Genomic DNA, 13,098 nt, shown 5'->3' with positions numbered 1-13,098 from the left:
TATAGGCGCATGTATCGCCCGCGGCCGCGTGTACACGGGCATGTGCCGCCCACCCCCTTGCGGTGCGTGTCTTTTCCATCTGTACCCCCGTGGCTCCCTGGCGGCATGTACACCTACTTCCCAGGCCTCGCTGTGGCCGTGTATGCCTGGCGGCGCCGAGGTATCTCTCGATGTATACGGAGATGTACACCCCTACCTGCCTACACTGCATCCCTCCCAGCATGTATGTAGCGTGCTGCTGCTGCTGCTGCTGCTGCTGCTGCGTGCGTCCTCTCTCTTCCCTCCTCCTGCCCTTCTTCGCCTTATTATTTTTAGTCCTCGGCCCTCTCTCTCCTCCTCCCTCTCCTCCCTCCCTCTCCTCCTCCTCCTACTCGCTCTTCAAAAACTTTTACATCAACAACCTCCCTCCGCCGCCTCCCTCGCCCGACGCCCTGCCCTCTCCTCTCCCACCACCGCCACCAGCATCTTCACCAGCATCCTCCATGACTATCTTGACGCGTCTTCCCTAGCTTCAACCGCGTTCTGTCTATACTTTTGACAGCCTCGCATGTGAGTCGCCCTGCCACCTAACGCCCTTCCTACCCCTACCCTACCCCTACCGCATTTACCACCTTTTTTCCACCTCTCCCTCCCTCACCACCACCCTCTCCCCCCCCGGGCCGCCGCCTCTCCCTGCCCGCCCTCCTCTCCCCATTCCACAACAACACCACCAGACGAGCCGCCGCCATGCCCCGGCTCAACCCATTTCATCTCCGCCGCTTTCGATCCTCACTTACACGCGAATTGCCAGCTAGGAAGGCTGACTTTCAGCCTTGCAGGATTTCTCCGTGCGGCTGCTTCTCAACTCCCCTATTCAGGTAGCTCTATCGGCTCGCCTCATATAACGTAGCGGCTGCGATGGTAAGTCGTCGGCCGGCGGCCACCTTGCGCCAGGGAGGCAACAGCCAGGCTAAGCTTTTTGCAGGTTCTCTTCAAGCGCAAGCCGGTGCAGTTTCTGCAGACCCCGCTGGTGGAAGATGAGTCCGCGGAGGTAAAGATACCTGCCGCCCATTGCACACCCAACCCTTCTGCACTTATACACACCCGCGTACACCGCGATGCACTCCCCGCTGACGGCTGGCTCGCTTCCGCTCTAGGTCTGGCTCATCCCCCGGACGGGTGAGCTGTTCTTGACTTATGAGGACTACTTGAATCGGTAAGCGCTTATACTAATAAGCCGGACCCCCCCCCCCCCCCCATTCCCTCCTGGCATGATGCTAATGATTCTCCACATAGCATGGACTTTTATAAACAGGTCGGTGCCGGGGCTGACTGGGTGATGAATTGCTGCTGACCCGTCACTTAGCCGCGCTTTATATGTCAGATCACGGGCCACTCGGGCCTGACTTTCTTCGAAGCTCTTAAGAGCGAGGTAGGTCTTTCGTCACGCAGAGTCCTGTCGCCCCCTGTGCCGTGCCGCCTCTAACATGTGATTTAGCTTGCTGGGGCTCAAGAAGTTGAGCAGGCGTTCCCCGAAGCTCTCAAGGGGCCCATCCTTCGCCGTATTCAATTTCAAACCATCTCAAGGATTGATACCTTGGTAGATATGATCTATGATGAATTTAAGGCCGATTATTACCCAGGCGAGGCCGTCACCATTCAACTCCCCGACGGGCAGCGCTTGACTGGCGTGGTTAGAGACAAGTCTCGTCTGGGGAGTAAGGTTCTGCCTGATGGCACTCTCACCCAGCCCTACTCGCGCTATTGCACCAGCATCGACGGCCGACCTAACGATGATGCTGTCGTGGACAGTGAGCATATATACCGCGACAGGAAGATCTTTACGAAGTCCGTCTTGCGCTCTTTTATTAAGAAGACTGTCACGCGCGAGACTTGGACCGGAGCACCCTGGTTGGTAAAGCACGATGTGGCTGCCCAGTATCATATCGACACTCGCGTGCCGCCGCATTTGCGATACGACAGTAAGGTGCTCGAGCGAAAGCAAAACCAGGCCCAGAGGAAGGCATCCCATCCCGTCAACGGGGTGCAGGACGTGAATGGCTTGGCCAATAGTTTTCAAAACCTGGGGCCCGTCCGGCTGCCCGAACTCAAGCCTGCGCCGAAGAGTCACAAGCCGGTCAAGAGTCACCACAACCATCAGACGCACCGTGATATGGACGTCGACCATCACAATTCCGGCATGTTTCCGCATAGCCACGGGCCTCATCCGCCGATGCCGGGAAACAACCCTTTCCAATTCCCTGTCCCATTTAGGAACACGATCCCTCCGCCGCCTCCTGTCGTTTCCCCTCCACAGATAGAGGCGGCGCCGCCGCCGCCGCCGCCGCCGAAATACCCGATCGAGGACCTCCAGCTAGAACCTCGTGATGATTACGTCCGCCCCGCGCTGAAGTTTATGTGCAGCGACCCACCAGAAGGTGTTGTTGACAGCGGGGCTCGAAACGATAAAATTCTGATGCAGTCGATCGGGCCGTTGCTAGAGACATGGGACACGCTGAATGTGTATTGTGAGGTCTTCAAGCTCGATTCTTTCACGTTTGACGATTTTGTGGAGGCGATGGAAATCGCTAATGAGGATACCCCATGTGAATTGTTCACTGAGATCCACTGCGCACTCCTGAAGCAGGTGGTGGATTCGGAAAACGACGGAGGTAAGATACTCGTCGCTCTGCCGGAGCTCGACGAGGACAGCGACGAGGACGAGGAAGAAGGCGCGGCTCCGAGCCCGGAACCGGAGCCGGAACCGAAGCCGACGGGACGTGCGACGCGGAGCAGCCTGGCGAAGCTCGAAGCGGAGAGGATTAGGGCTGAGGCCGAGGCCGCCGAGAAGATGGCGGAGCCCAAAGCCAGACATCGCGCCCCTGACGCCCTCGCCAACTTTAACTGGATCGAGCAGTTGAAGAAGCGTGAATTCAAAGACGGCGGTTGGGAGTTGATCATTGTCGGGCTACTTAACCAGTTGTCTAAGAACACGCGGCAGACTGAAGCTTGTGAAGAAATACTTGCTCATCTCGTACCCCCGGACGTTGAACCGAGCCAGGAGACCGTGCGCGAACACTACTCGAAGCTTGACTTGAACCTGCGCGTCTCAGTTTTGCAGCTGATATGCATGCTTACGATCGACACTAGAGCCGTTCGGGGATACATGGAGGAATGTGCGGAAACTATGACAGGTTACCGCAAAGAGAAGATCGAGTGGCAGAGACAGCGAAAGCAAGCGTATGTTGAAGCTCCTCCTGCCCAATGCTGATTCGACATGCTGATATTTCTCGTAGTCTGGAGGACCTGAGGGCGCTTAACGACCAGCGCAAGATCCTCCTGCCCGACAATATGCCTCCCTCCCCCCCGGTCGAAGAGACCGACGTTACTAAAACGAATGGGGCAGGCGACGTTGACGTGAAGATGGCCGATGTCGACGACTCAGCCGAGGACCATAGCGAAGAGGTCGGCGAGAGCGACGCAGATGCCAACGCTCGGCGTAGTACTCGGCGAGGTGGTGTTCGAGCAGCCGAACGCCAGCGTAAGCGCGAGGAACAGGAACGTAAAAAGGAAGCCGAACTAGCCGCCAAGATGCCCAAGCAGTCGAAGCAGTTCGTGAAACTACTCAAGGATATCCAGAAGAAGGAGGATTTCGTCAAGAAATGCGAGGAGGAGATTGCTACGATCGATAACGATCTTCGAGAGGCAGATTGTGGCCGAACGCGAATTCTGGGCAAGGACCGATTCTGGAATCGCTATTACTGGTTCGAACGCAATGGCATGCCGTATGCGGGATTGCCTAATAGTTCAACAGCCGACGCGGGTTATGCGAACGGCTGCATCTGGGTTCAGGGGCCCGACGACATGGAGCGGGAGGGTTACATCGACATGATCCCCGAATACCAGGATGAGTACAAGGCCAAGTTCAAGATGACGGTTCCCCAGAGGAAGAAGATGGAAGAGGGTCGAACGAGCGTGTTCAACGCACGCCAGTGGGGTTACTACTCGGAGCCCAGCGAAGTCGACTCGCTCCTCAACTGGTTAGATCCGCGGGGCCTCAACGAGCTTAAGCTGCGGAAGGAAATACTGAGTTACAAGGACAAGATCGTCACCCATATGGAAAACCGACTGAGGTATCTCGGGACGGCAGACGAAGGCGACGAAGGCAAGGAGAAGCCCAAGGAAAATGGTAAGAAGGATGAACCTAAGCGCATGAGCACGCGAACCAAGACGCAGGCAAGCCCGGAACCTGCGCAGCACTACCGCTCTCTCAGCTGGACCAACACTGTGGCCATCGACGAGCTAGGACACCTCCACAGCGAGCCGCCCCCACCGCCAAAGACGAAGTCGCGCAAGGCATCGAAGAAGGGCCGAAGCTAGAGTACGAGATGCTCAGTCCCACGCCCTCAGGAGTCGGCTCGATTCCCGTCGAACGCAAACCCACGTTGAAAATGCTTCCATTACTATCCTTCCTCCACACATAACCGCATAGCCGAATGACGACGAAATGGTTGATTACGATGGAACGTTTTTGCGAATCCATAGAAAGGAAAGCATAAAGGAAAACGGCGTTTTTTCGGTTTACTTTCCGCCACCAGTCCTCCCCCTTTTTTTATATATACATCTCCATTGGTTGCACATAGAAGGAGGCAACGGAACAGGGCGAACCAGTCGATCTACCCATCATTCCGGGGAGAGGGAGGGGGAGAGGGAAAGATTGTGGTTTACGGCGTGGCGTTAGATGAGGGCGAGAAGAAGGGCCTTTTTTCTCTCTCCTGTTTTTGATGGGGGGGGGAGCAGTCCACGATTGGACGTAGTTCCGCTGCTCAACTCCATACGCGATCGCCTTCGTGTTTTCTGTCATGGTGCGCCGCTTAAATGTACATACACACACCACACGCGCGCGACATACACATGGTCAATTTATTCTTGTATACTTACCTTTTCAACACTCTCAAGACATCGTCCCCACGACATCGCGGGGAGGAGGATGGTAAGATGGGAAAGAAGGGATCCCGAGGAGGGGCGTTTTGGAATGGATCGAAAAAGAAGTAAAAGAAAAGAAACGAATACAAAGCCGCAATGGATTGCCGTGAGGCCGAGCGGGCCCTCGGAGCAGAAAGAAGCGTCCGTGGGACTAGTATATATGTATGTATTGGGGCCTACTCGCTAGGTGAGATGGCCGCGGGGAGGAGAGGAAAAGCAGAGAAAGACGAGCCCTAGCGACGAACGGCTGACGGGGGGGAATTGCTCGGCTTGCTAGAGGCCGAGGCGGGACGCTACGGGGGTCTTATAATTCATCGACTAGGTATACCTACTTTGCTGCGTGCCGTGAGGGACTGTCCTTTCTTCTACGCGGGCGCGCGGGGGATCACTCGATAATCCCTCGATAACGGGGTGGACCTCACGGAGCAGGCCCGGGAACTCTAGCGGAAACTCGGTAACGACGCTACCGAGACAATGTATGTCCCGCGGGGAAAAAAAATGCATTTATTTACTCGCAACTCCTCTAGATACACCGTGCGTGATGTCTCAACGCTCGTGGTCCGATGCCCTACGTCAGGATCAGTGTCAGGGGAGTGGGCCTATCCCTTTCTCTCTCTGTTGTGTGTTTTCTGTCGTGCTCTCTTGCTCTCTCTACATGATAAAGCAAACAGGGGTTGGGGGTGGGGAGAGGGGACAAGTATAAGAAAAGAAGAAGAAAAGGGGGAAACGTCGCAGTAGAGAATAACCATAACATCTTCCCTTCTCGCCATTACGAACTCCCCCCCCGGGGCACCGAGTTTTGGATCAACAGGCAAGGCCAAGAACAACACAGTTTGCATCCTGTCTAGGGGTAAGACGCTAGATAAAACTGGTGATTCCGGGTTGCCGTAGCCTATCTCGCCGGGAGCGCCCGTGTCCTGTTACTGTTCGACCAGGCTGTCCTACGGAGCGCCGGAAGAGCCTGGCTGGCTCGTGAACGATAGATGTTAAAAGAGTCCGTGGGTGTGTTAAGAGCACACACACACACAACACACATACGCCGTGCTATGGCCGCCTCCGGACAATATTAGGTTAGTATCAATACATATTGATGTCAGCTACAGCAGATCAGTCGGGGCCCGGGAAAAAAAATCAGGGTAAGCTGAATCGGGGTAAGAAACTGTTTCTGGCAAAGCACAGGCATTTAGGGCGTGTCCGACGCTCAGCCCGCCGCAACAGTAGTCGATGCCTGCAGGGCGGGCTGCTGTCGTTTCGCGGGGGGAGGGTTGGCCTAGGGTGTGAATTAGCAAACTCTCAAGAGTAAGAGGGACTTCCTTGAAAATATCCTGGTGATAGTCACGATATCGGCCATCTACCATTCATCTCTACATACTTCGGAAGAAGCATTGCGCTTCTTTGGGGGGGGAGCGGGCCCGGCGTTTGTAGCCGTCTTTCTGGCTAGCCGGGGTCGCGTCGGCTTGACCTCGCCCGGCTCGAAGACGTCGTCGGGGAGATTGGTGCTGGAGAAATCAAGTTAGTGGTCGCGGTGAAAAGGCTCAGAAAGCACTTACTTCTTCACGTGTTGGATGCTCAAGTAGTTCAGATTCGAGTCGAACTTGTCCCATTCGCTACACCTGGCCTTGAACGCGTTGACCTGAGAAGTTAAGTCCAACGACTTGGCACCTGGTAGGTTATCAAGCTTCGGTTAGGAATCACCAAAAAAAAAAAAAAAAAAAAAGGGACAACCGCTCGTCGATAGAGGAGAACCGCACGCGTCACGATACAAGATACGGGAGGTAAGACGAGAGAATGATGATGGCGACGATGCACCTACCTTCAGCAAGCTCGAGGCCTACGTAATGTGTCGTGGTAAATATCTTGGTTCCTAGGGTGGGGATATCGTCCATCCTGACCTCCGGGTCCTCGGCGTCGAACTTGACCTTGTGGTCCGCCGGTTCGCCCCTCCCTGCCTCGATCGAGTTCGGTTCTGTTTTCACCTCAGCCTTGCCCTCGACACCGTTCTCTTGCTTCACCGTAGATTCTTCTTCTTCGCGCACGATATAATTCAGACTTCCGTTCTGAACCTCCTCAGTCTCTTGGTCGCTCTTGACCCTGTGCTGCCTTTCATAGCCCTTGTTGAACGGGCGTGCGATGGAGACATCATGGTGCCGTTCTAGATCGCCCACGAGGACGCGGACTTTAGATTCGACAAATCCGGACCAGATTTTGTGCGCCTCTTTCGTGATGCTGGTGGCAATGACGGCAAGATAATACTTGTGGTCCGAGGTGAAAAAAGTGTGTTTCACAAACAAATCCTTCCATGGCAGTTTTCCCTCCCGGATCTGGATGGTGATGTCCACACCACGCTCGAGCTCGCGCTGTATGACGGCCTTGGTGGAATGGGTGATGTTGAAGGTTGCGCACATCTGAGGATACGCCGGGGTGATAACGGGCATCAAGTGGTAGCTATCGCTCTTGTATATCTGTAGTCCGTTAATTAGGTGCGAAGCTTCCCACTCCGCCGTAACACGGAACACCCACCTTCGGATTCCAGACGCGGACGTTCAGCGGACCATCGTCCATATGCTTCAACTGCACCGGCATAGGCCAATGCCAGGCCTTCATGATCTGAAAAAATTTGGTCACGATGTGGGCGCTGGCGGCCCTAGGATAGAGTTGACAGATCCGGGCTACCAACATAGCCCAGACCACGCCGCCCGGGAACCCGATGATATTGGCATATATAGCGCGCCGCTGTGCCCAGAGCTTGATGGCTCGAAGAGCAAGGCGGAACGTGCTCTGTTCCGGGACCAGGCTGAGGATCTCCTTGGTAACCCTGGTGCCGTTCAGGGACCGAAGCTCACGGTCATCCAAACCCCGTAGATATTCGTTGTTGGTCAAGGTAAGCTGACCATGGGGTGGGAACTGTTTCAGCGTAGCTATCCTTGAGAAGATCAAGTCGATGCTGATACCCCAATACTCGAATTTGATGATAGGCACGGAGGCGTCCTCGACCGCAGTGAGGTCGGTCACGGCGCCTTTGGGCGCCATCTCCTGTAGCAAGGACGGGAAGTACTGGAAGTAGTCCTCGCGGGTCACGTATCGGGGAGCGGTGACGAGGGTATCGATATCGGAGCCAGGGCCGTATACGCCGAGACAGTAGCTTCCATAGGTGAAGACCTCGCCGCGGGCGTCCCGGATAAGAACCTCATTCTGCGGTTCCTTTTCTCGCGCCACGCGCTTGACGAACTCGTCGGTGATTCGTTGGAGGTCGGCGAGAACCCTCTCCCTGTCGAGGACAAGAAAGAACTGTCAGATGCCGAGAATACAATCAATGATAACGTCACCCCGTTGTCGACTCACCTCTTCTTGGTCTCCGCCGCAGACTCGAACGTATTCTGGCGTCTCAGTTCCTCTAGAAGCAGATTCGTAGAGTAAGTCTCGTCGGGGGTTGGGAGAGCGGTCGATATCGGCGGTGTAATACCCCAGGTCTGCTCGGGGTTCGCCATCGTGGCCTGTTCAAGTCGGGCGCCGAAATCAGGCGGGCAGGACGGTGCCTAGGATGGATCGGTCGGGCCGGCGTGTATCATCCGGTGAGCACGGCGGCGACTCGCTAGGCCAACGCGACGAGGGCGCAAGAGAAGCCGGCTGGGGGGAGGCGAAGCAGCAACGAAGATTCACTGCAGATGGAATATAAGCAATGTTGCCATGGGTATGTTCGCGTAGGCACAGGCCCTCGGGAAGGAGCCCTGAATGTGATGCGGCGGGTGAGGCCACGAGTTGCGTCGCCGTGGGAGATTGCCAGCTACCCCCAGAGAGATGCCGCTCGTGGAAGGACGGCAGGCAGAGCTGTTAATTCAGATGGCGAAGATAGAAATTCGATTGACGCGCGTTTGGACAGGCGGCGAAAGAGATGATTTAAAAAAAACGAGGCCGAAGGACTGAGTTGGAAGAGAAGCGTGAGACTCGAAAATACGTGTATATGCATACAGAGCACCAAGGCGTTAAATTGTATGTGTGCAGGAGGTACCTAATGTACCACGTCGTACGTAATCATCTAAACACCCAGTTTCCGGCCCGGCTTAGTCAAGTCTTCGGTACTTTGCCAGCCGCTCCTGCTTCAGCCCGTCACGTCTTGGACTGATCTGAGTGGCGGGTACATGCATCTAACTCAGCGCGCTTAGCTAACTCGTTACATTAGGAGGTATCTAACCTAGGATTAGGAGGTACGTACCTATCTGCATTTGGTCTACCTGAGGTACCAGATTTAGTATCAGTAGACCTTCCCAGGCTGGTTCTAAAGATAGCATGTACCTTGGGTCCCTATAGCGTATGTAACCTTACACTCTACGCGCCTCCACAGTAGCCGTAGCGCTACATGGAAGGTACCTACCACTTAAGCGCAGCAGGTACCTTGATCGTCAACGACCGTAAAGCAAATATAGGAATAGGGCAATATACCGTCGACTTACCATATTGAAGTTAGTCAAGGCGGTGGGGGACACACGTCGACCTGTAGAAGGTACCTCCTAAGTATGCACACACGAGAGAAACCAACCAACCGCTCGAAAACCAGGAAGAAAAAAAAACCAGGGAGAAAAGCATGAGATTACTATATAGCAGTCTGGTCGAGTCAAGATTAATGTATATAACAGAGTCGAGGCCGTCAAAAGTGAGTAGAGCTATCACTACCCCAAATCACCCCTACGTAGGTGGTAGGTTACGCAACACCGTCAGGAACCCCTACAACAAGGCGCTACTAGGTACCGATGCTATCTCACACGTCCACGCCCAAATACCTTACCCACTCGTCAGTGAGCTGCATGGCATCCGTGTGCCAATGCTGCCCCGAGAGCCAGAGTGCCAACCCTCCAATGACGCCGATGCCTCCCACAACTTCCAAAGCGGCCCATCCTGTGGCTTTTAAGTCCGCCGCTACCTGCATCAACCCTAACGGGTCTTGTTGGTGCTTCGTCTTTCGAGAGTGCCCCCGTCTGGCCGCCCTCCTGCTCCCTGCCGATAACCTGTCTCTCGGCTTATGCAACGCGACCAGCGTGCCATCCTGCACGCATTCGTTCAAGCGCTCTGTGAGCCAAACTGCTCGCTCACCGCGAGCTAGTCCCTCATACCGGGCCCGCTCGCTGGCGAGACTGCGCTGGAGATCTGCCGCCCAGTCTGCAACGTGGAGCTGCGGCAGGCCGTATTCGCCCTGCTGGTCGTGGAGGCGTGCTAATGCTCGCGATGAGTATCGACCCACCGCGTTCCCCGGCGGTCGAACGAGAGCAGACGATACCGCTGGCTCAGCGAGACTCAGCGGTCTATATAAATGGCGCGGCCGCGGTGCACCCACGGCTCGCCATTCGAGATACTTTTTAGCCGCGGAGTGCCTTAACCACGATACTCCGTTCGGGCTAAATACATTCTCGACGAGATATTTCAGTTCCGACGTGATCAGTGGTTGCACATAATCCGGGCTCATCAGGAGGCTCGCGTCCATGACATCGTCATCTGAACCAGTGGCGCTGGATATGGCATATGGGGTGGTTGGGACGGGTACGGCAGAGCCCCTGCTGAGCGCCGTGGAAAAGCTAAAAACGTTAAGGCCTGCCCCTTGAAGCTGGCCAGTGATTTCGTCTTTGCACGCTGAGAGCTGCTCCGGCTGTAGCGAGTCGGCCCTGGCTACGATGGGGATGACATTGGTGAGAGGAACAAGACGGCGAATATACTCTAGGTCAACTGGTTTTATCTCTTTGGGGCAGGTTAGCCCTCGCGTCGTCTACTACTACGGAATGGGATGCCAACCTACCCTGCGAAATGAGGTAAAAGACGACATCGACCTGAAAGCCGCCGTTGCCCCCTAGCATGTTCAACATATCAGAGTCACTCAAGGCATCCGAAGACACCCTATTCAAATGAGACTCGATATATTCCACGCAAGGCATAATCGTCTCCATCGCCTACACTGAGTTAGTCTTCAAACACCAAGAGCCGGGGGAGAATAATACTCACCGAGGAACCATGCCGATAACCGGGCGTGTCTACAAAACAGACGTTGCGCTCTAAAACACTCTCACCCAGGCTCCTGCGCCTCTCAAGGACGTGAGGTTCACTAACGGCGGACCACCATTCGGGATAGGGCTTAGTGCTGGCGTATATCTCGGATATATTGTGCGTCGAGCTCTGTGGCCTTCTTGGTGGATTCGCCTGCCCTGGCCGGCTGGGTTCGGCCGGCGACGGGATCGGATCAGCGTGAACTATGTGCTCGCAAATTTGCACGATTGCCTTCACCATAGAGGTCTTCCCGACACCTGCAGCGCGGCAAAATTAGCCAGAGTCGGGAAACGGTCGCGCTAGGTACAATACCAGAGTCGCCGGCAAACAGAACCTTCAGCCGTCCTAGACTCTTGCCCGTCTCGGTGAAGGGCCGCCGGCTTGGCATTCGAATGCTAGGCATCACCAGCTGGGGGGCGCCGCCACCATCGGCCACGCTAGAAGGGTCGTGTTCCAGCAGATCATCTTCGAAGCTGACCGCATGCTCGGACAACGATCCCGCGGACGAGTTCCCCCGCGAAGATGGGCTGCTAATGGCAGACCCAGCATAGGATGTACCGAGCATTATGGGTGTTATCGGCCGTGATGGCGACGAGTTATTGTGGGATGTCATCGAGGCCGGACTGCGCGTGAAGGCCGAAGCCCTCGATGTGGGGGAGTAGGCAGGCATGGGGTCTCTTTCCGACTGCATCGCGGCTTGCTTCGACGGTTCGCTGTCTTTATCATCCCTGCGGACAGACGTAGCGCCAGCTTTGCGCAAATCTCTAAAGCGGCCGTGCGGGTTCGAGTGCTCGATGTACGAATCAATGGACGATTCGTCGGCGAGGAAGAAGGACATCTGGTTGCTGGAGGTCGAGGCCATCAGAGGAGCGGGATCGCGGTCGGCAGAGCGCTGACGCCCGATCCAAGCGTCGTCGCCGGGAAATGGCCGCATGATAAATCGGTCACATCTATGTAGGCTGGTCTCGATACTGGTAGCGATTCTGTCGTTTTCGTTGTGGTTTTTATTTTTCGGCCGCAGAGTCAGAGGGAGGCAGACAGGAGTGCAGTAGGTATGGATAGGCTCGAGCTAGGGAACAAAGGCAGAGGCAGAGGCGGAGGCGGAGGCGGAGACGTATCAGGGACGACACGGGATCACGAAATAGGATGTGTTGTGAGATGCGAGATGCGAATTGACGGAATGGCACTGGAGGCGGAGTGAATCGAAAGGGTATTGGTCTGAGGGGGGATTGGAGAAGGGAGGGAAAAGAGAGGGCCGTTGGAGGCAGGCCTAGTTGTCCTCTTCCGTCCTTCTCTCTCTCTCGCTCTCTCTCTCCGCCTCGAGCTCGCACCTCCCCGGCCGTGTGCGTGGTTGGAATCAGTAATCGCCCACGAATGGCCCGGGAATGACCCAGGAAGGGCTGATGAATGGCTGATGAACGACTAAAAGGGGCAAACCACCCCGCATCTCAGATAAGCTCAGGAGTCCCACGGAAGTTGTTGAGCGACTCCGAAGTACTGCACAGGTACATGTGTGTCTCACTCGCCTACCAAAACACGCGAGACGTCGCCAGACGTGGTACGCGGCCCGGTACATGCGTCCCAGATCCATGTGGCTTCAACATTTTGTCTCCCAGACGTCCTTCCGTGGATCGCGCAATGCGGTGTGTAGGCGCAGGTGGGTACACATTGGGAATTCGACCGCAAGTCTGCGCGAAGTCTCCCACCGATTCACGGCTCCGTAGGTACCGCCTACGTACATAATTCGTTGCGTCGTGGTCCGTCATATTATGCGTGTAATGTAGGTTGGGTGAGTATGGACTGATGGGCTGATGAGGTACATACATGTTCAGGTAGGGGTACTGCACGTACGTGGTACGTAAATGCACACAACTTGCGGTCGCTGGAAATACAGCGAGGCATCTTATACGGGTGCCTTACATTCTTGACATCCTCACAAAACATGATATCTGCTGTGGACTGTTGCCTGCTTGATGACACTGTGCCTACATAGGTACCTACGTAGATTGCACGTACGTGTAGAATACCTACCTACCTATGTACTACCTCCTCGGAGGTAGGTACCTGGTACTGTACGTGTGGGCGAGATGGACCTACGCGTAC

At 55.4% G+C, this 13,098-nt stretch overlaps 2 protein-coding genes across 2 annotated transcripts; one reads left to right on the top strand and one right to left on the bottom strand.

The window, feature by feature from the left end:
• The first annotated feature begins 285 nt into the window (after positions 1–285).
• Positions 286–4,540, top strand: GGS23DRAFT_60200 (uncharacterized protein). Its single transcript, XM_051519261.1, has 8 exons — positions 286–549; positions 819–900; positions 965–1,030; positions 1,137–1,195; positions 1,276–1,294; positions 1,346–1,411; positions 1,478–3,219; positions 3,276–4,540. Exons 2-8 carry the CDS (start codon positions 898–900, stop codon positions 4,357–4,359), a joined length of 3,039 nt encoding a protein of 1,012 aa, XP_051371952.1. The 5' UTR covers positions 286–549; positions 819–897; the 3' UTR covers positions 4,360–4,540.
• Positions 4,541–5,442: 902 nt separating this feature from the next.
• Positions 5,443–8,927, bottom strand: GGS23DRAFT_568885 (Poly(A) polymerase). Its single transcript, XM_051516423.1, has 6 exons — positions 8,308–8,927; positions 7,486–8,233; positions 6,779–7,427; positions 6,516–6,627; positions 6,338–6,464; positions 5,443–6,235 (listed from the first exon to the last, which is right to left on the bottom strand). Exons 1-6 carry the CDS (start codon positions 8,451–8,453, stop codon positions 6,167–6,169), a joined length of 1,851 nt encoding a protein of 616 aa, XP_051371951.1. The 5' UTR covers positions 8,454–8,927; the 3' UTR covers positions 5,443–6,166.
• Positions 8,928–13,098: the final 4,171 nt, after the last annotated feature.

The sequence above is a fragment of the Durotheca rogersii genome, assembly GCF_024521655.1.
Source record: "Durotheca rogersii strain YMJ 92031201 chromosome Unknown GGS23scaffold_10, whole genome shotgun sequence".
Taxonomy (NCBI): domain Eukaryota; kingdom Fungi; phylum Ascomycota; class Sordariomycetes; order Xylariales; family Xylariaceae; genus Durotheca; species Durotheca rogersii.
This window is presented reverse-complemented; position numbering and strand designations above follow the sequence as displayed.

Bases quoted from the DNA above. Each gene is read 5' to 3' on its own strand.
- GGS23DRAFT_60200 (XM_051519261.1), top strand. The intron at 1,031-1,136 runs GTAAAGATACCT...CTTCCGCTCTAG, and splicing joins TGGAAGATGAGTCCGCGGAG to GTCTGGCTCATCCCCCGGAC. The intron at 3,220-3,275 runs GTATGTTGAAGC...TATTTCTCGTAG, and splicing joins CAGAGACAGCGAAAGCAAGC to TCTGGAGGACCTGAGGGCGC.
- GGS23DRAFT_568885 (XM_051516423.1), bottom strand. From the start codon at position 8,453: ATGGCGAACCCCGAGCAGACCTGGGGTATTACACCGCCGATATCGACC. The intron at 8,234-8,307 runs GTGAGTCGACAA...TGTCCTCGACAG, and splicing joins GCGGCGGAGACCAAGAAGAG to GGAGAGGGTTCTCGCCGACC. The intron at 6,236-6,337 runs GTATGTAGAGAT...TTCACACCCTAG, and splicing joins AGCGCAATGCTTCTTCCGAA to GCCAACCCTCCCCCCGCGAA.